Source organism: Camelus dromedarius, chromosome 9 (genome assembly GCF_036321535.1).
Source record: "Camelus dromedarius isolate mCamDro1 chromosome 9, mCamDro1.pat, whole genome shotgun sequence".
Lineage (NCBI taxonomy): Eukaryota > Metazoa > Chordata > Mammalia > Artiodactyla > Camelidae > Camelus > Camelus dromedarius.
Genome location: NC_087444.1, coordinates 79,155,709 through 79,178,224, shown reverse-complemented (window position 1 = coordinate 79,178,224; position 22,516 = coordinate 79,155,709). Strand labels below are relative to the sequence as shown.

General features: G+C 41.5%; 1 protein-coding gene across 1 annotated transcript; it reads left to right on the top strand.

Annotated features, from left to right (window-relative positions):
* Positions 1-10,685: 10,685 nt before the first annotated feature.
* On the top strand, positions 10,686-20,491 carry DUXA (double homeobox A). Its single transcript, XM_064489925.1, has 6 exons — positions 10,686-10,783; positions 15,181-15,335; positions 16,564-16,666; positions 17,092-17,237; positions 19,514-19,628; positions 20,037-20,491. Exons 1-6 carry the CDS (start codon positions 10,759-10,761, stop codon positions 20,051-20,053), a joined length of 561 nt encoding a protein of 186 aa, XP_064345995.1. The 5' UTR covers positions 10,686-10,758; the 3' UTR covers positions 20,054-20,491.
* The last annotated feature ends 2,025 nt before the right edge of the window (positions 20,492-22,516 follow it).

Sequence of the window (22,516 nt, the reverse complement as noted above, 5' to 3'; positions counted from 1 at the left end):
TAAGTGGTTGATGACAGGAAACAAACTCATCTTAGGGCTTCTAATGTCCACCTAGAGGTATATTAAGCAATTTAAAAAGTCATCGTTGGTGATTTTTTCCCCATAATTTTTGAGCTGGGAGAATAAAATGCAGTAAACCAATAGAATGTACATATTTTAGAAATATTTATTTTAAAATGTACATGTATATATAGTATGTGTAATATATATGTGAGAGATTTATTTCAAGGAATTGGCTAATGCGATTGTGGGGCCTGGCAAGTTCAAAATCTACAGGGTAGAGGCAGGCTGGAAACTCTAGCCAGAGCTAATGATACAACTTATTTTTCCTCTTAAGGCCTTTTGACTTTTTGGATAAGACCCACCCACTTTATTAAAGTAAAATCATTTGCTTAAAGTCAACTGATTGCAGATATAAAGCACATCTACAGAATACTTTCATAGCAACACCTAGATTAGTGTTTGATCCAATAATTGGATAGTATAGCCTAGTTGAGTTTACACATAAAACAAGCCATCACATTCTACCCCTTGTCACCTTGGCATCCACACACATTACCTAAAACCATAATTAACCTCCAAATGAAGACAGTAAAAAAGACAAGCGGTCTGCCTAACCAGGTCAAATCTGGTATTTATCCACTGTTATGATGGGTCATATTACATTATGAATTATATTACATATGATGGATTATATATGATGAGTGTAATATAAGCCATGTGTATCTATTGGTCTAATGTTAAATTCTCTGATGTTGGAAACTGCCCTCTGGTTGGGTAAGATAATGTCTTTGTTCTCATGAAATACAAACAAATATTTAGGAAGAAAGAGATATGAACTGTGAAGTTCTCAAATGGTTCAGAAAAATATAAATTGATGGATAACGGGAGTGAGAGAGAGAATGAGAATGACAAAGCAAATGTGACAAACTGCAAGTTGATAAATCTGTGTTAAGGGTGTACAGAGTATCTCTGTGCTATTCCTGAAATTTTCCTGTAATTTTGAAATCATTCACACAAAGAAGTGTGTGTTTGCCACAAGTGCATTAATCATGATATTTCACCTTGGACATAGCCAATGCGAAAAAAATGACTCTGCAGATTGTTTAGGTAAACAAAGAGCATCACAATTATTGTTCATTTAAGTGAACAGCAAACATTTTTGGGTTCTATAATCTGCCATGCTCCTTTTCTATAGGCCTTCAATTCCTCTTTTTTTTTTTTAATTTACAAACTGTGTATTTTAGCACAAATGTATATTCACAGCAAAACAGAATAGAAGATGAAGAGTTCTCATATACCCCCTGTTCCCACACATGCACAACCTCCCCCACTGTCAGATCCACACAACAGTGATACATTTGTTATATCTGATGAACCTACAATGACATATCATTATTGCCCAAGATCCATAGTTTACATTAGAATTTACTTTTGGTGTTGTATGTTACATGGATTTTAACAAATGTTTACTATCACAATCCACCGTTTTAGTATCATACAGAATGGTTTCTTCAAATCCTCTGTGCTCTATTTGTTCATCCCTGCCTCCCTCCAAACCCTGGAAACTTCTGATAATTTTTATTATCACCCCAGTTTTGCCTATTCCAGAATATCATTTAGTTGTAATCACATAGGATACAGCTTTTTCAGATTGGCTCCTTTCAATAGTGATATGCATTTAAGTTTCCTGTCTGTCTTTTTACAGCTTGACTTCTTTTGGGTACATTGTCTGGACCCACCACCATTTATTTATCCATTCACCTACTGAATGTAAAAAGAAACCAAAGGACATTTTAGTTGCTTCCAAGTTGCAGAAATTTGGCAATTATGAAGAAATCTTCTATTAAAAAAATCCACATACAGGTTTCTGTGTGGAGATAAGTTTTCGGTTCATTTGGGTAAACGCCAAAGAGTGTAATTGCTAGCTTGTATGGTAAGATATGTCTATTGCCGTGAGAAACTACCAAGTTGTCCTCCAAAGTGGTTGAACCGTTTTGCATTCCCACCAGCCATGAATGAGAGGGTTCCTGTTGCTCCTTATCCTCACTAGCATTTGGTGTTGTCAGTGTTTTGGATTTTAGTCAGTCTAATAGGTGTAGAGCTATCACACTGTTGTTTTAATTTGCAATTTCCTAATGAATATGCTGAACACATTTTAATATGCCTACTTGCCATCTGTGTATCTTCTTTGATGAGGTGTCCAGGCCTTTTGCCCATCAATTATCAAATACTTTTTCAAATGCCTTTGAAAATATTTTCTCCCAGTCTGAGGCTTATCTTCTAATTCTCTTGACATTCTCTTTCACAGAGAAGAAGTTTTTCATTTTAATGAAGCCCATGTTACTAATTATTTTGTTCATGGGTCATGACTTTGGTATTGTATCTGAAAATCCATCACCATACCCAAGGTCCTCCAGGTTTTCTCCCACATTGTCTTCCATAAGTTTTATAGCTTTGCATTTTACATCTAGGTCTACGATCCATTTTTCATTAATTTTTCTGCATGATGTAAGGTCTATATCTAGATTCATTTCTTTGCATGTGGATGTCCAGTTTCTCCCATAGTGCTAGGAAGGCCTATTTCTAGATCAGGCGAGGACTCTATTGGTAGGCCACTCAATGTGCTGATTGTTTTTTTTTTTTTTTTTTTTTGGATTAGGCTCTGCTGATAATCTAAAATTCTCTGAATCACCTGTCTCAGCTAGTCTATTATGATTTAGGAAATGTTTCCCCTATTGCTTCTTCCTATATCTAGAGTTGTACTGTTACAATTACTGTATGTAGAGTTATATATATTATCAACTGCCCCAAGATGTTAAGCCATCATTAATTTTGTTGGAGGCCTGCTTACACATTGGGTGATAAAGAGACAATAATCTCATAAAACAGACAAGATATAAGTAATACAACTAATAATATTAATAAAGCTATAGTACAGCAGAAAGACGTAAAAGACATAAACCCATTCGAAAACAAGAAAGAATTAAAATTAGGATAACTAGTTGTTTAGGTCTTTAATCTATTTTGATTTTATTTTTGCATATGGTGCCAGAGAATGTTCTAATTTCAGTCGTGTACAGGTAGCCGTCCAGTTTTCCCAGCACCACTTAGTGAAGAGACTGTCTTTTCTCCATTGTATATTCTTTCCTCCTTTGTTATAGATTAATTGATCTTAAGTGTATAGGTTTATTTCTGGACTTTCTATCCTGTTCCATTGATCCATGTGTCTGTTTTTGTGTCAGTACCATACTGTTTTAATTACTGTAGCTTTGAGAATAGTTTGAAGTCAGGGCATGTGATTTCCCCAGCTCCATTCTTCTTTCTCAAGACTGTTTTTGCTATTCAGGGTCTTCTGTGTTTCCATACAAATTTTAACATTTTTTTGTTCCAGGTCTGTGGAAATGTCATTGGTAATTTGATAGAGATTGCATTGAATTTGTATATTGCCTTGAGCAGTATGGCCATTTTAGCAATATTGATTCTCCCAATCCAAGAACATGGTATATCTTTCCACCTGTTTGTGTCATCTTCAGTTTCTTCCATCAGTGTCTTATAGTTCTTGAGGTACAAATCCCTTGCCTCCTTAGGTAGGTTTATTCCTATATATTTTATTCTTTTTGATGCAATGATAAATGGTATTGTTTCCTTAATTTCTCCTTCTGATATTTCATTGTTAGTGTATAGAAATGCAACTTATCTCTATATATCAATTTTGTATCCTGCAACTTTGCTGAATTCATTGATGAGCTCTAGTAGTTTTCTGGTAGCATTGTTATGATTCTCTATGTATCATATCATGTCATCTGCCATCAGTGACAGTTTTACTTCTTCGTTTCCAGTATGGACTCCTTATATTTCTTTTCTTCTCTGATTGCTATGGCTAGGAATTCCAAAACTATGTTGAATAAAATGGAGAAACTATTTTAGATAGACATACCCAAACCATAATTATTCCTAAAAAGTTCACCTGAAAAGTCTTATCTCATTTAGCTTAATTTTATAAGTTATGACAATATCACAGTACGAAGTTAAATTTTTCTTGCTGATAAACTCTGCAATAGAAATAATGTGAACTTATTGACCTTTAGTTAACCAAGGTACAATAAAAGTAATACATACCTGTATTGATTAAACCAATAAGCTTAAGCTAGCTTTCATACCAGATATTAATTTAATATTGAATATTTCCTAGCTCACATAAACCTGAAATTCATTCTAGCCATTAAAAAAAATTTAGAAATATTTAATTTATGAGTGGTTACTTTTAAGTCAATTAAATTGATAATTTTCATAAATTTAATTTTGACATTATTCATAAATTTAATTTTGATAATATGATAACATGTATAATGTGTAAACAGACATACAACAGCCAAAACTAGAGATCTCATAGCTTCACTTTAATACTTGGTTATGAATCAGGTATTACAATGTAAACTTACTAGTTTATAAATAACAGTTGGAATTCATGCAGAAAAATGGATGTGGGGTGTGAGAAGGGTGCTGTCCCAGGCTTCAGTTGAGCCTCTGGGACATGCCCTGCCAAGTGTGGGTCCTTGGCTTTGCACAGGAAAGAATTCAACAGCGAGCCACAGTTGAGTAAAAGTAGATTTATTTAGAGAGATACATCAAAAGGCAAGAGAGAGGCCATAAGGTGTAGGGGTTGGGTGCTCAGATTAGAGTAGAAGTAGGTACACACTCCATAGACAGAGTGCGGGCCATCTCCGAAGGGGGAGAGAGAGAGAGAGGGCAGCAGCCACAAGACACCCTGTTGCCAGTTTTTATGGGCTTGGTGGCTTCATATGCTAATAAGTGGAAGGACCAGTCTAACTAGCCTGGGGAAGGGGCTGGGATTCCCTGGAAGTTGGCCATTTACCACTCTTTGACCTTTTGTGGTTAGCCTTGGGACTGTCATGGCGCCTGTGGGCATGTTATTTACTATGCTAATATATTACAATGCGCGTATAATGAAGCTCAAGGTCTCCTAGAACTCAAATCTCCCACCGTCTTGAGCCTCCAGCCCTACTGGGGGTTGAATCTTCCACCATTTTGATGTATCATTCCTTGGCTGTGAATGGCTGTGCCCTGCCCCCTTCCTGTCTCAGAATAAGTTAAATTTTCTTGCTTGGATGACTAAGGCTTTATTATTAATGGAAAAGTCTTTTAAGACTTGTATTTGTCCTTGATAGACCTTTAAGGAGACTATGGATTAGATTTTGGGTGAGGGAGCCTTCCCAGCAGTTTGAATTTAAAAAGCCCTTTCCCTTCCTCTTTCTTTCCTCTTGGTTTCAGGTTTTACCCCATTGAGCTAACCAGGCTCATTCTCAGGTCACCGTGGGCTATATTAACATTTCTATTTGGAGAGATTGTCAAGACATAGACAGTTGCTTTTAATTCTCCAAAGAACTGGTCTGTCACCTAAATGATATTAAAAGATTGATTTGCTCAACTATATTTTCTTTAATTTGCTTTTTATTGTCAGTGAAAAGATTTCCAAGTAAACTGAAATTTGAGTTCTATGTTCTAGAACTATATATATATAATACATATATATAATATATGTATTAAACTGGGATAAATATAGCACATTTGTTTGGGGCTCCTTAATGTTGGGGATCAATAGGGGGTCCCTTTGGCCCATTCAACTTTTGGTAGTGTTGTATCAAAACCTTTTGTTTTAATCCCATTAATGTCCATTTTATTTATCCCATTTCTTAACAACCATTTAAATATTTCTTTATCCATTTGGAATGAGTCCCTTTAAAAATTCTATCTTGTTGGGGGTTCTGTTTTGTTCCTTCAGTTTTTTTTTTTCTTCTTATTTCCATGTTAATCAACCTAATTACAATTAATTATCCTAATGTTTTTATTAGCTTCTATTAGACCCATTGAAGGGAAGCAGAGACCACAAATAAGGCTTCTCAAACCAGGTTTTTTTTTTTTTAAATTAAGGGAATTCTTAGGTTAACCATTATATGTATACATATATATATATATATTTTTTTTCATCTTCTAATTTGTTTTTCTTCCCCCCATAGGTACCAATAATACAACTGTTTATAATGAGAATTCTCTAAAATTTACCAGTTTAGGAGCTTCTCCAATTTAAGGGATCTGCCATCTGGCCATTAATGATATATCCTTATAGAGACTCAAACCAATAAGACCCAAGAGGCATCCCCTCAAAAGAGTGTGAAGGATGCCGCTTTAACAAGGTCCAGGAAGTTTACTCCCAAAAATAGTCTAAGAAAGTAAAGGCCTTCATTGTACATGCTGATGCAATGAAGGTTAAGATGGCAAAAAGACCTCTGAGAGCTGGCACAGTCAGACAAAAGACTGCTCAGAACCCCAGTCTGTTAGATTGGCTGCCAAATGTACACCCTAAAGTACCTTGCAGATGGCGGAGTCGGAGCTCTCAAAGCACGCACACACCCCTAAGGCGATCAAGTAGAACGTTTACATCTCAAAGACACTGGGAGAGACATGCAAGTTCCCCTAGAAGGGCTTTTGTTCCTTTAAGGTTAGAACTCTGAAAAGAAGTTTTATCAAGCCGTCTTTTTTCTAACTAAACTGCAGAGGTAATCAAAGAGCCCCGTCTTAGTCATTCTCAGGGCAAGATTTCCTTTAATTTCCAATTAAGTAAGTCCCTCTAAGTGTAAGTCTTGTATGTACAGAAACTTGGCTGGGGTGTTAGTTGGAGGCTGGCAATCTTCATTCCTTTTCCTTTTGTTTTGAAAGCTTTGTTCCCCATTCCAAGATTGGCTTGTGGAGATGAAATATTTAGTGATGATCCTGCAGTGGTCCAATGTGCCATTTGTGAGCTTAACTCCTCTAGGTTTTCCCCTAGAGTTCTTTCAGCCCTCTTATGTGTCTCTGTTTCTCCCTTTGGTAGCCCAAGACCACCACTGGGTGCTCAGATTACTGAGTGTCCATGGAAGAGTAAGGTTTTAATTAGAGTGAATGGGTTTTCCTATAGGAACGGCTGCATGGTGTGAGGACTTGCCTGCACCACTCCCGCAAGTTTCTCAGTTGCCTGAGGAAGCAAACTTGTTGGCCAGGAGAGATGTCGCTTTTACTGAGCTGAAAGCTCTCATAATATATCTTCACTTTTATTCTGACAAACTCTATTAAAGCAGCCAATTCTAGGAAAAACAACAGGCCGGTCTTCTACCTAATTACCTAGTCCAAACCTACTCAGTGTCTTTCAGCTAAGTAAAGTCTTCCCTGTCTTTCAACAGCGGATAACCCACTCAACGTCCAAACTGAGCAAAAATCATCCCAATCTTTCAACTGAGGATAAACCACTCAGTGTCTAAACTGAGCAAAATCTTCCCAGTGTCTTTCAATTGAGGGTAATCCAGGCACCTCTTCTCAAATCTAAGTTTCAAGGATAACCTATTCCTCCAGAGAGGAGGTTAACACAACCCAATAAAACTTAGGTTCCTCATACAAATGGACAACAGGCACATGAAAAGATTCTCAACATCGCTAATTAGAGAAATGCAAATCAAAACTACAGTGAGGTGTCACCTCACACTGGTCAAAATGGCCATCATCAAAAAGTCTACAAATAATAAATGCTGGAGAAGGTCTGGAGAAAAGGGAACCCTCCTACACTGTTGATGGGAATGTAAATTGGTGCAGCTCCTATGGAGAAGAATATGGAGGTTCCTTAAAAAACTAAAAGTAAAGTCACTATATGATCCAGCAATCCCAGTCCTGGGCATATATTGGAAAAGACAAAAACTCTAATTTGAAAAGATACATGCACCCCAATGTTCATAGCACCACCATTTACAATAGCCAAGATATGGAAGCAACCTAAATGTCCATTGACAGATCACTGGATAAAGAAGATGTGATATATATAGAAAGGAGTACTCAGCCATAAAAAAAGAATAAAAATAATGCCATTTGCAGCAACATGGATGAATTTAGAGATTATCATACTAAGTGAAGTCAGTCAGACAGAGAAAGACAAATATCATGTGATGTTACTCATGTGGGACCTAAAAAAGGACACAAATGAACTTATTTACAAAACAGAAACAGACTTACAGACATAGAAAACAAACTTATGGTTACCAAAGGGAAAAGGGGGGTGGAGGAATGAATTAGGAATTTGGAATTAACAGACACACGTTACTATATATAAAACAGATAAACAACAAGGACCTACTGTATAGCACAGGGAACAATATAAAATATTTTGTACTAACCTATAATGGAAAAGAATCTGAAAAAGAATATATATGTATAACAGAATACTTATATATATATAACTGAATCACTTGGCTGTACTCCTGAAACATTGGAAATCAACATACTTCACTAAAAACAAAAAATTTAGGTTTCTATCTTTTAGGTTAGCCAATAACAGGAGATCTGAGAACCAGGAGAGAAGTCTGCTCTGGGTCCACTCATTGGTCACCAAAACTATAAATTGGTGGCGGGGGGAAGCACAACCTAAAAGCTGAGAATTATGTTTTATTCCACGGACTTACTAAGGACTCTCAGATAGCTCTGAGGGACTGTTCCAGAGAGGTAACAGAGGCATCAGGATATAGAGGAGTTTTTTTAAACAAACAAACAAACAAACAAAACAGGTAGTCGAACATCAAAAGATTACTGATAATTAAATCAAACCAGATATGTCACGCTAATGAATTTAGTGCTTTTTACTATCTGGGAAGATGCTGGGCTTATTAAAATTGTTCTTTAGTATGCACCTTAACTATCTAGGGCCAGTGCCCTATTTCCCTCCATCCTGAATCCCTTCCACAGGGCCCACTGGCATTGAGTGGAGTTCCAGTTCTAAAAGCATAAAGGTTAGTGGAGGTGGGTCCTGGGTAGTATCTCCATTGTCATGCATGGCAGCTGCTTCAGGGAAGGCAACTGCTCTTTCTTCAGGCAATGCAGGGTTGATGACCCCAGAGAGGGAGGGGACACCACTGAGGGTGGGGCTGCCACGGCCCATGGGTGCTGTCAGTGGGGGAGAGGAGACCTTTACCACGGACAAAGGCGTCTCAACAGGATTTAGGGTCTCAATGTCCTCATTTTCATCAAGGTCTTCCCACATACCCCCATCCCATTTTTCCCCAGTCAGTGCCCTCACGTTGAAAGTAGATCCCCTGTGAAGCTGGGAGTTCAACGCGTGTTATAATTCAGCCAATCCCAGCATGAGGTTTTGCATTTGATTTCCAGCAATTTCAGCCCTATGTCCACAGGAGGTAAGGGTCTTCTTTGGGGCACTCACAGAAGATCTTAGGTCATTTGTGTTCTTTAATGACCTGGGAATTGAAAACCCTGAACTCATCCTTTCCTTTCACTACCCCGCACAGCCACGTTAGGAGCGACCACCCGACATTGTCATATTCCTTAGTTTTCCAAAAACGTTCGAAAGTATCATACACAGAGTCCTTTAGCTTCTTTTTAAAATTTTTAATAATTCTTATTTTTGTGTTGAAGCGTAGCCGGTTTACAACATTAGTTTCAGGTGTAAAGGGAAAAGTGATTCCGCCGTACATATCCCGTCGCGTCTTATAAGTGGCTGATTAAGAGTATCCAGTGGAGGTATTTGTGTATCTCTACAAACAGCTCACACCGTGTACTATCAGTGCTCAGTTTAGTGCTAGGAATAGACCCATTAGCATATCTTTAAAACTTATTTATTTATTTATTTATTAAGAGCCATCAGCATCTTTAAATCTAATCCAATTAGACAGCCAATTCCAGAAATCTGACAACCAATTCAGAAAACAGTCTATCTCTATATATATATATCTGTCTAGAGGCCTCTCGAGGAGGTGTTTGTGCACTAGTGGTCCTCAATGCTGCATGTTTGTAAATGGCAATCAAGAGGAAATTTATCAACAAATATTTATTTTTTAATTGAAATACAGTCAGTTTACAATGTCGTGTCAATTTCTGGCGTACAGTGTGGTGTTTCAGTCACACATATACATACGTGTATTCCTTTTTATATTCTTTTTCATTATAGGTTACTGCAAGAAATTGAATATAGTTGCCTGTGCTACACAGCTATAAAGAAGTAAAATAACTTGTCAAATTCCCTCCAGACTGATCAATGACTTCAAGAAGGAATTGCAAGGAAAATGCCTTTTTACTCACTGCGTATGCACCCTCACATGCATAACTCCTGTCGCTGCAGGATAGGATTGTTTTTATTTACAATTTTTACATTTTGCAAGCGTGGATTATTTTGCCATTAATTTTTAAGTATTGCATTCAAACATTATTTATTTTGATCACAGAATTCTTAGCACCCCACCCACCCCCTTAAATATCGCTCCCTGGAAATGAGAGGCTTACTTGCCTCATCCTAATCCTGAGACTAATTACTAATTTAATAAGAAAAAGCCACCACTTCAAGAGATAAGTGAAGAGTATGAAGAAGAAATTTCAAAAAAAAAAAATACGTATGTATAAAATAAACATTTGGGAAAAGGTGTGTAAACGGCATATACTCAAAAACACTCTTGCTCAGGTGTCGAGGTTGGTATAGGTTGTTAAATCTCCATCAAGGGAAGGAAAAAATCCTATCTAGTCTTTCCTAGATTAATCGGGTGTATGCTGGCTTAAGAAATGAAATAATCAGTAAAGGTGAACTTCTCGGATCAGCCACTAATGATTAGATTAGTGGGAGGGGCCATCCAGGCGGATCAGATAAAAGCCCCACCAGCTGCTGTTTCTCAGTCTCCTGGTGGAGTCTGACTTCGGAACTCTTCCTCCAGCATGGCTGAAGACAAATTTCCAAAACGTAAGTTCCTTGCACACCAGACTGCCATTGTGGTTTCCTTGGTTTGGGTGGGAAATTGGGCTGAAAACCTAGTGGGCTTGTCAGATGTTGTGGGAGTCCTGTTTTGTACACTGTTAAGTAATGGTGCTAGGGTCAGGGGAAGCCAGTTTCTCTCACGTGATGTGAAAATATACCATCCTGTGTGCATCTGAGTACCGGGAACTTTGGAAAGACGCAGGCATTCAAGAACTAAACAATACAAATGATTGTTTCTGGGATGGAGGTGGGAGGAAAGAATAGATGGGAAGAAGGAACAGGAGAGAGACACACTAAAAGAAAAGAAAAAACCCGATGGGAGGCATCAAATATTCTGGGACCAGAGTGTCTTTGGAATCAAAGTGAGCTTCCAGGTTTCCCTCTCCAGACTCAGCATCTGTCCTGAGCTCTGGCTTTGTCTATGCAACTGCCTGCTCGCCTGTAACTGCCATCTCAAGCCCAGCCTGTCCCAAACTGAATCCTCGACGTTCAGACCCAGACTCCTCCTCCAACTGGTTTCCTTGCTCGAGAAATGCCAGTTGCTCATGTCAGAAAGCTAGAAAAATCCTTGGCCCTGTTTTTGTCTCATAATCTGTATCTAATCAGGCTGAAAATTCTGTTGGCTTTATCATCCAAGTATCTTGGGGATCTCGTGACCATTTCTCGGTCTGTTCCCACCACAGTCACTAGATCACTGTGATGTCCTCCGACTTGATCTCCCTGCTTCCACCCTGGCGCTGATTCAGTCTATTCTCAACCCTGCAGCTTGTGTGATCTTATTACACTACCAGTCTTCTTATCTGCTCCAAACCCCTCAGTGACTTCCCGCCACACTGGGAGTCAAAGGCACTTGGCCCCGAGAGGTCCTGTATAATCTACCCCGCCTGGGAGGTCTAGGACCTCGTCTGCTTCTGCTCTGTTTCCACCTCTCCAGACTTTACAGCCTTTTTGCTGTATCTTGAACAGGCCAAGCAGACTCCCACTTGCTGTCCTCAGTTCTTGCAAAGTTTCTCTCCTGAATGTCAACATCGTTCCCTCTGTCATTGGCCTCAAGTCTTTGCTTAAGTCATTTTCTCAGGGAGGTCTTCCCTGACTACTTCACTTATTAAAATCATGGCCTTACCCCGTGCATCCTTCACTTTCTCTCCTTCCTTCTTTTTTTGCAGTGGAAATATTTACCACTTGACACACTCTATATTTTCACTTTTTTTTTTTTTAATCTCCTGACTCTTCATGAGGTCAGAGATATCTTGCCTATTTTGTTAACAGTGCCTAGAACAGGGTCTGGCTGTTAGTAGATGCTTTAGAAATGTTATTTTGAAGAATTGAAATTAGATGAAAATATTCTAGTTCATTCTACCAGGACTTACCTGGTAGTCCTGTGAGTAAATATTTGTCCATTGAGCAAAGAAGGAAAAATCCAAGCTTTCCTAGGAAAATTCGAACTTTGGAAAATAGGGATCTGCCACTGTGAGCTTGACATCCTATGACAGATCTGAACAAGCCCTCGGCTTTGCATGGGTTTTATCTCTGTTCGCTTCATTTCCCTAACCGCTCCTCTTTTCCAGGACGGCCACAGACATCAGATCTAGTGTACTGCATGTCCTCTAGGTCTGTGTGTCTGTTTAGATATGTGTGTATTCTTTTTCCCCATTCTTTACTGAATTACAGTCAGTTTACAAAGTGGCGTCAATTTTTGGTGTACAGCATGTTTCAGCTGTACATATACATACATTTATTTGTTTTCATGTTCTTTTTCATTATAGTTCACTACAAAATATTGAATATAGTCCCCTGTGCTATGCAGTATAAACTTGCCGTTTATCTATTTTATATATAGTAGCTAAATATTTTATATACAGTATATATACACTGTTGGTGGGAATGTAAATTGGTGCAGCCACCATGGAGGTTCCTTAAGCTAAAAGTAGAGCTACCTTATGATCCAGCAATCTCACTCCTGGGCATATATGCCAAGGAAACTCTAATTTGAAAAGATACAGGCACCCCAGTGTTTACAGCAGCACTATACACAATAGCCAAGACATGGAAGCAACCTGAATGTCCATCAACGGATGGATGGATAAAGATGTGGTGTGTGTATATATATATGTAAGGAATATTACTCAGCCATAAAACGAATGAAATAATACCATTTGCAGCAGCAAGGATGGACCTTAACTAACACAGTATAGTAAGTCAACTATAGCTCAATTTAAAAAATCCGCATTCACACACACACACACACACACACACAACGACACAGTCAAGGAGAATAACGTAAGTGGAGCTATAAGATGGGTGGAATTCTGTGAGGACCTTTTTCCTTGTGAGGATTTCTAACTTACCTCAGAGCACACCACTTTGTCACCAGAAAAATTCCATCACGAACTATTTGGAAGTTCTCTCCAAACCGTCATTTCTCTTGGTTTCTGATTCCATTTTGAATGGTTTGGAGTGGTGGCAGTTATTACCAAAGGTTTTGGGTTGCTGTTGTTTGCATCTTTTTTTTTTGCTAGAGGGTTACTCAGTAATTCAAACTTTCAACAAGTGTTTATGGAGTAGGTAGTAAGTGCCATGCCCAGCTGCCCAGCGCCCTAGGCTTAGAGGGTTTATGCTTGGCTGCTGCCCTCTTGAAATTTTTAAATTTTTTAATTAATTAATTTATTTCCCCCTTGCCAGAGGCACTGGGGATTGAACCCAGGACCTTGTGCACACCAAGCACGTGTCTACCACTGAGCTATATACCCCTACCCACTCTCTTGAAAATTTTCACAAACGTTTTGAATAAGGGACCCAGCATTTTCACTGGAATATAATTTTATTGGAATAGTTGCACTGAGCCTCACAAATCATTCAGCCAGTCCTAATTCCATTCATTGGGAATTCCACAGCGAACAAGACAGGGTAGAATGTCTTGTAGAATTTTATTCTATGGAGAGGGAACTTAGACAGAAACAGGGAAACATGTATAAGTTTATTTCAGATGGCGGTAAGACCGGGGTGAACTGAGAGAAGATTCCAGTGGCATTGTGGGTGATGTTAGGGTTAGTCCTCCCCTTTCAATGACATACAACCCCAGAGAGTAGTGGGCTGGTATGCAATTGTAGATTTAGGCTTGAGGAGGTTCTTAAATGCATAATAATTGAAGCATATATGTATTAACTTAAAAAAGATTACTGCAGTGTGGTGATCATTTGTAACGTATAGAAATATCAAATCATTATTTTGTGCACCTGGAACTAACATAGGGTCGTAGGTCAACTGCACTTCAATTAAAATAAAGATTATGATGGCAAATCATGTTGGGACTGGGCTGTAAAAATGCCAGATGCCAAACCTTGACCTAAGGAGGGACAAGTACTCTAGGATCAAACAAGAAACCACCCTCATGGATTAGGAATCCAAGTAAATTCTTTATTTTGCTCAAGGAAGGTAAAGGGTGGCCACAGTTGAAGTTTTTACTGGGTTTTCATTTCGCATAAAGGTGAGATTTGAGTTTTTCGAGAGTGACCTCAGAAATACTGCAAAACTACCAGAGAAAGAAGATTCAACTTGTCCCTTTGTATGAGGTGCCAATCAGAGCAGCTCAGTACGTCAGAGTCTCCTCCAGCTACGAGCATGGCTGTGCCTGCAGGGAAGCCCCAGCGTTCCCAGCAGCGCGTCTCCATCTCAGTTCACTAGGTCTAATTCTGCTACAAAGTCGTATGTTCCAAAATGAATGCCCAGCATTTCCAGATTGGGCTGTTTTCAGGGAGATGTACCATATCTAAAATCATGTAGCTTGGCATGTATTCCCTATTTAAAGATTCTACTGAAAGTATGGAATTTCTTTTTCAATTAATTTTATTCTCCTCATAGTGTTTTAAAAATATTTTGGAAACTGACCCTATTTATAGGGTCAGTTATAGACTGACCTGATATACAGGGCAACGGACTTCAAAATGAATCAGTGCATACCTAGGAATTTTAACCAGAAAAATCAGGAGGGGCTTAACAGTACCTACAGTAGGCGCTCTTTATGTCTGTGAGTTCAGGTACTCAGCACTGGGCTGACACTGCCTGCATTTCCTGAACGCATGTTGTTCTTGATTCACACAAACAGAACACATCCATTTTTCATGTTGTTTTTTTTTAAACAAAAGACCTTGACTCCCTATTCATGCCATTCAGATCAGCTGAAGAAGGTCAAGAATCATGCTTGTGTGCTTAAGGGCTTTATGATTATATAAAAGTTCTTTCCTAGTGGGTTCTGTTGGATTCAAACTGAAAAAAGGATGAAAAAAAAAAAAAGAAAAGGGGAAATGAGAGACAAGCTTGAACCTAACGTTTGACTATAGAAAGTGGCCGATTGAATGCTTCTCTCCTAACTCTTTCCCCAGAGCCCATGCCGGCAAAGTGCAGACGCAGCCGCACCAAGTTCACAGAAGAGCAGTTGAAAATCCTCATTGATGCCTTCAACCAGAAACCTTACCCAGGCTATGCTGCCAAAAAAAGGCTTGCTTTGCAAGTCAATACTGAAGAGTCTAGAATCCAGGTAAGCTACACGTTCTATTTCTCTAAGACTAGAAGGAGAAAGGGAGGGGGAGCTGTTAACTGAGCACATTTTACGTGACATTTACAAAACAGAAACAGACCACAGTCATTGAAAACAAACTCACAGTTAAGGGGGATGGGGAGAGATAAATTGGGAGTTCAAGATTTGTGGATACTAACTATTATATATAAAATAGATGAATAACAAGTTTATGCTGTAGAGCACAGGGAACTGTATTCAATATCTTGTAGTAACTTGCGGTGAGAAAGAATATGAAAACAAATACATGTATGTTCACGTGTGATGGAAGCATTATGCTGCACACCGGAAGTTGATATAACATTGGAAACTGACTATCCTTCAGTAAAAAGATACATGTACAAACAAGCCAACAGATGTGGATACTGGGGGTGAAGGGCTCCCGGGGGTGGGCGAGAAGTGTCGGTCCACCTTCAGAGAAGAGGGAGTGTGTGTGTGGTGTGCTGGCTGGAGGACACGCTTCTTCCAGGGCATAAAGCCAAGCAGGTCATTATATGTGATGTGGTCACAGATGTAGGCGAGGGTCTGATGACACGGTGAGACTGCAGAGGAACTGTGGGTGATGTTAGGGTCAACCTTCCTCTTTTCATCCACTTTCAATGAAGTGCAGTAGACCAGGGATCAGTGGACTGATATGCGATGCAGATTTAGGCTTGAGGTGGTTCTTTTTAAAAAACATTTATTTTTTTTTTACAGTTTTTGGAGGGAAGTAATTAGGTTTGTTTATATATCTATCTACCTACCTACCTACCTATCTACCTGTCTGTCTGTCTATCTGTCTGTCTATCTATCTACCTACCTGCCTGTCTATCTGTCTGTCTGTCTATCTATCTACCTACCTACTACCTACCTACCTACCTACCATCTATCTAATGGAAGTGCTGGGGACTGAACCGAGCACTTTCTCTAACACTGAGCTGCACCCTCCCCACTGCGGTGGTTCTTAAACGCACACTAACTGCAGCATCTCTTTTTTACCTTAAAAAGATTTTCATAGCAAATCATGCCGGGACCAGGCTGTGAAGATGCTAAATGCCGAAGTCTGCTCTAAGATTTAGTCAAATGCAACAGGTATCAGGGAGAGCCCTGAGCGCAGGGCTCATAAGAATTGCTCTCTTTGGAGAAAGGCAGCAACGGGGCTGAGATGCTGTAAGCACGTTACTGCCCTCGTTTTCTTTTCCCCGCCCAGATATGGTTTCAGAATCGAAGAGCCAGACATCAGTTCCCAAAGAGGCCGGGGGAGCGCTTAGACGCACGCCAGGGCCGCGGCCCCCCCGCCGAGCAGACCCCAGGTGAGCGGCCTGCCCCCCCCCCCCCCCCCCCCGTCCTGGCCCCCCGCCGAGCCTCTTCATGGTGGGGCCAACGCTGCTCTGGGGGCGGGGGTGGGGGTGGGGAGAATGTTTTCTCCTTCAGGGAGAAACCCGTTCAGGGTCTTCTGGTGGCAAAGGGTCAACATGGCTCCTGGAAACGCCTCCTCACAGGGTCCCTCTGAGACTTTCTCCAGCTTCCCTTATCTGCGTGGGAGTCTAGCAGCTCAGCCAAACACTGCCTGGCCCCCAGCGCCTTCTGCCTGGGGCCGCCTGGGACGAGGCCCTCTCGAGGGGACACAGCAGGTCCCAAGTTCGATGGAGACGGAGGGACATGGTGGGGTTCCCTGTCTGAACATGTAACTCATCTCCAAGACGTCCCTTTGCCCTCACTCTTGTACCTCCTCCAGGCAGAGGGGACAGGCGGTCCCGTACCAGCTACACTAACTCCCAGCTGCAAACTCTCATCGAGGAGTTTAAGGTCAACCCTTACCCTGGGATTGACTCCAGAGAGAAACTGGCTAAAGAAATTGGGGTTCCAGAGTCAAGAGTCCAGGTGAGTGATGAGGCATCTGACTGCTCTGTTTCCTCGGGAAGGGGGGCCCCACCAGCCGGGAGCCGCAGACCCTCCGACAAGCTGTTCTCCTGCTGGTGGGGGCACTCCCCCAGGTGCCCCCACGGCCCGCTCTCGCCCGCTTTGGTTCTTTTCTGTCAAAATCACTGTTGTATCCCTTCTGCTCAGAACATTGCCTGGACTAGGACGTTCAATCAGAATTTGTTGAACAAAGGAAGGAACAAGTGTGATCTCCACTGACTGTGAGCCAGGCATTTGGTCAAGGTCTAGCTCTGTCACACCCCCCAGCCCTTCTAATCACCCCATGAGGTCAGAGTTACCGTCCACTGTAAAGACTTAACTTCTAGCTCAGGGAAATGTACCAGCCTGTCTAAGGCCCATTTCTGAAAAAGAATCCTAAAATGGAATATGATTCTGTCAGTGCTGGTGTTGGCGGTGTGTGTGTCCGTGTATTTAAACCAGAGGTCCCTCCTGTAGCCAGGAAGCCAGGACACCTCAGCGGGCCCGACGCTCCTTTCCCTTTCGCTCTCCTCCCTCCCTTCCTCATTTTTTCACTTTGCATTCAAACTAAGCGCCTACTGTGTGCTAGGAACTGTAGTGCGTAGTGATGTGTTCACAGAGAGGAACAGAAATACCTTTAGAATGATGAGTGAACGGACGTCTTTGGTGTAAACAAGGAAGCAGATGTATCTTGTCAGAAACAGAGGGAAACTGGAACCGGGGCTTGCAAAACAAACAAATTCTTCGGAGGAAGACCGACTCTAGGGCTGAGTAAAAGCAGCATCTCTGGAGTCTTAAGAGATGTCCCATTGTTTCCAGAAAACTGTAGATCTGTCTACGGGCTGGAGAATTGGGTAACATAGGGATACCGATGGGGCCTTCAAGTCTGGGCCATTGTTCATGGACAATTAATGGAAGATCTCATACTTGGGCTTTGTACATACCATCTTCCATGAGCCTGTGAGCTGTGAGGTGGGGTCCATCTCTGATTACTCCTTGTGCGCTTAACAGCGAGCGGACATCTTAGAGTGGATCAGGCGCTTGGAAAATGCTTGCTCGAGGAGTTAACATTTTGTCCTTTGGATGGTGAGGACATGCTGAAGGAGTTAAGGCAGAGGGAAGGGCGTGCTGCAGTGGCAGCCTGAAGTAGCTGCTCGTCCTCCAGAGTGAGGAAGGAACTCCATGCCGGGGTCGGGAGATGAGTTAGGCGACAGGTGAACAGTCACAAGGAGGAGGATGAGACTGCGTCACGGTGAAGGCTGAGAGGTTCTGTAGAGGAGAGAGGTTTCAGTGGCCGACTGACTTTTGAGTAAGTGGTTTGGGGTGATTCTGGAAGGAGGAGGAACGTGGGTTGGGCGAGAAGAAAAGTCAGTGGGAAAATACGATGCCAGCCGTGCCCCAAAGAAGCCATCCCAGTATCGCTGGGGCTGCTATTCTCCTCAGAATTCAAAGCTGAATACATTTTCCCTTATGAAGTCAGGATATTGGCAGGTACACACACAGCGAGAAATCTCTGAGTGGCTTCCCCACGCAGGGACAAATTCTCATAGATATCAGCGGGACAGCTGGAAGAGGGGACTTCTGGTTTGGATGCAGGAACTAGGGCCACCTATGTGCAGCTCTTGCAAAACAACCAATCATTCATCTGCAGAGTGTGGTCTGTGCCTTCAGGAAGGAGGTGACAAGTTCAGTGATAGTACGTGACTTTTCTAAAGTCTGGTTTTGGGCTCTAGACTCATGCTTATTCTACTAGGAACCCCTGAAAACCAAAAGTAGTAACTGTGAAACGTGAGGTTGTGTGTGTGTGTATCTACGGGCACAATAAGGGGAAGCAATTGACCAGGTCTTACGGGATAAAGGATGTCTTTCTAGAAGACATTGCTCCAACCTGCGTCATGGAATAAACATAGGCATTTTTGAGAGGAATTACAGAAGCTGGGAAGAGAACTCCAGGCAGAGGGAAGCGCGACAGCACAGGCACGATACTCTGGGGCAAGACCCACCCTCGTAACGCGGGGACCACGGGGACATCCAGGACACGAAAGCCGACACGAGGTCTGAAGTACTAGGGACGTGACGCAGGTTTTGAGCTCTATCCTGAGGTCTGACAGGCGTTCCCAGCTGACGTATGGAACGCCAACGATTTTGGAATTAGGCCCCAAGGAAATCACCCCCTCTCCCCTGTGCCTTATGAGAAGAGCAGTGGTGAGGCTTGTGCGACAGCAACTGTTTTAATTCTCTCTGTTTTACTCACTTAGGTTTGGTTTCAAAATCGAAGATCGAGACAAAATACGCAGAAAGAAAGAGAACCTGGAGAGGCCGTAGACCAAGGACAAAACCAGGGACAAGATCTCAGAGATGGGACAGTTCAAGGTACCGGCCTGTTGTTTCCAGTCTGGCCCACAGGTGGACCCCGCTGAGTGCCCGGTCCCTCCACACGGCGGAGTCACCCCCAGCTTCTCCAGGGAGGCAGAAGCTGTTCTCAGCTCGAGGGTCTTATCAGGCTCTGTAGAGTCAAGGTCCCTGAAGGCTCTTCCCGTGGGAAGAGGTCACTACCCACTTTTCAAGCTCCAAACTGGAGTCTGGAAACCCCATTAGTATGTGAGCTTTGCTCCCCAATATTTTCTCCACGCCTGGCACATAGTGAATGATCAGTGAACCTTTGTGGAAGGCTTTCCCAGGAGGCAGAAGGTTCCATATTTGACTGGAAAGGCGGGAGAGAGTTGACCTCCATTTTTGTATGTATAAACTGCCTCTTTTGATTTTTCTTTCCCTCTTTAGGTACAGCAACTACATAGATTGTCACTCACTAGTGACTATTTCTCTGGAGCCAAGGAATGAGGCGAACAGAGAGACAAGTGAAGTGTATTTGATGCCATCAGCCTGGACTCCAGGCTGCTGCTCTTCCTGGAAACATACCCTTCTAAACGTACCTTCAGCTCCTCCTGAGGCTGAGCCTTCTGGAGGTGGTAAACAGGACTTCAGGGGTCAGAGACAGATAAAAGTACCACACAGCTCTCCTGCTGAACCTGGATTCAGAGTTCAACAGATCCTGAGCACAATGAAAATAAACTTAGTATCATTTTTTGGTCATCAGAATAATGACTGATGCAAGCAAAAATCACCAAGGCATGTGCAGTACTGTGGTTTTTTAATAATAAATATCTATGTAGTCTTCATCCTCATTTCTGGTACAGAGTTCCTAAAGCCCTCGGAATTTCCTGTGATGAGAGCCATAAAGGTGTCTCTTGTCACATGCTAATGAGGTGATTTTTGGACCAAACCTACAGGTAGGAGATGGTTGCCTGGAGAACTAGCCATGTGATTAGATGATTGGAAAATTCAGAACCGCCCTCCAGGGAGGGGAGAGGGTCTGGAAGTTGAGCCAATCATCAATGCCCAATGATTTAATCTATTATGCCTGGGTACTGAAACCTCCATTAAAAACCCCAAAAGGGTGGGGTTCAGAGCTTCCAGATCAGTGAACATGTGGAGGAGAGGAGAGCGGTGTACTCGGAGAGGGGATGGAAGCTCTGAGCCCCTTCTCACATACCTCCCCCGATGGATCTCTTCATCTGGCCATTGATTTATATCCTTTAATAGCCTTTGTAAGTAAATCGGTAATCACTTGAGTTTCCTGAATTCTGTGAACCACTGTAGCAAATTAATCAGACCCAAGGAGAGGGTTTCTGGGAACCTCTGATTTACAGCCATTTGGTCAGAAATACAGGTTAACAACTGTACTTGAGGTTGGCAGCTGAAGTGGGAGGAATTGTAGCAGGTGGAGGACCCCATGGGGCCTTTCCAGGACAGACATGCCCCCACCCCAATATTCTCAGCCTTCCTTGTTTGTAGAAAAACTTCAAAGAATAGATGTAATCAGAGAAACTAGAAAACGCAGAAACAAAGGAAAACTAGACAAAATAGTAATTTAGTCATTAAACAGTTGAGGTCCTTTAGTTCCTCCTCAAAGACTATAGATAATATTCTGAGCCATCTGCATTGAGCCCTCACCAGCTGGAAGAAGTTAACTACATGATGACCAGAGTAGCCATGAAATAAGCTTCATCTTAAACAATTTCAAGAACTATCTTCAAGGAAATTGGAACAGACCCTGGAGGTGAAGATTAACTACTTACAACAATCAAGATGGCGCTGATCAGACCACCACATGACCAATTTCAGGAAGACTGTCAGAGCTCATCGTGCTGTTCTGCACGTAGCCTCCTTCCTCTGCCTGCACACCCCCAAAGCTCCGCTTTAAAAGCTCTTGCCCCCTGATCTGCAATTGAAAGTTCGCTTTTGGAATAAGTCCACCTTATCCCCAGGTTGCCAGGAAGTCTGCAGTGGGTGTAACAGTTATGCCCCAGGGGAATCGTGTCTCCGTTGGTTGCTCCTTCTGTGTCCGTGGTCTTTCCTTGTAAATTGCCAAACAAATTTCTTACCTAAAGTAACACTTAGTTTATCACTCTAAGACATTCACAGTCTACACCGGATGTTTCAAAACAACTAACAGAAGTTCACATTGGCCACTGTGACTCCATTCTGAACTACTTACAATAGCCCAAGTCCTGTATGTTTCACACAAGATGAGTAGGAATCACAACACAACAAGGAATCACATGATGAGTGTCCAACAGAAATTGTGCTGATGGAAGTGTTCTATAGGGGTGCTTCCAATACAGTAGCCATAAGAAGTCGCAGTGGACTACTGGACACTAGAAATGTGGCTAGTGTGACAGAAACTGGATTTTTAATTCAATTTTTTTATTGTACTTATTTTTCTTAAAACTTTTAAACGGAGGTACTGGGGATTGAACCAAGGACCTTGTGCATGCTAAGCATGCACTCTACCACTGAGCTATTACCCTCCCCCAATTCATTTTTAATTTAAATTTATATAGCCACATGTGGCTAGTGGGCTATCTTATTGGACAGTGTGGATCTAGAAAGCACTTTATGAACCATTTCATTCAACAATGCATGAACAGCATCTTTCCAATTTAATGAATGTGCACCTCAAACACTGGTACCTATTTATTTGATGGCATTAATAGGTTAGAAAGTATAATGTAAACCTGTGTCTTAATCACAACAGAACCAAGACTATAAGGATAAATTTTATGAGAATATACATGGCCTTCCTACACTGTTGATAGGAATGCAAATTGGTGCAACCACTAGGGAGGACAGTATGGAGGTTCCTTAAAAAACTGAAAATAGACTTATCCTATGATCCAGCAATCCTACTCCTGGGCATA

Bases quoted from the DNA above. Each gene is read 5' to 3' on its own strand.
- DUXA (XM_064489925.1), top strand. From the start codon at position 10,759: ATGGCTGAAGACAAATTTCCAAAAC. The intron at 10,784-15,180 runs GTAAGTTCCTTG...CTCTTTCCCCAG, and splicing joins TGAAGACAAATTTCCAAAAC to AGCCCATGCCGGCAAAGTGC. The intron at 15,336-16,563 runs GTAAGCTACACG...TTCCCCGCCCAG, and splicing joins CTGAAGAGTCTAGAATCCAG to ATATGGTTTCAGAATCGAAG.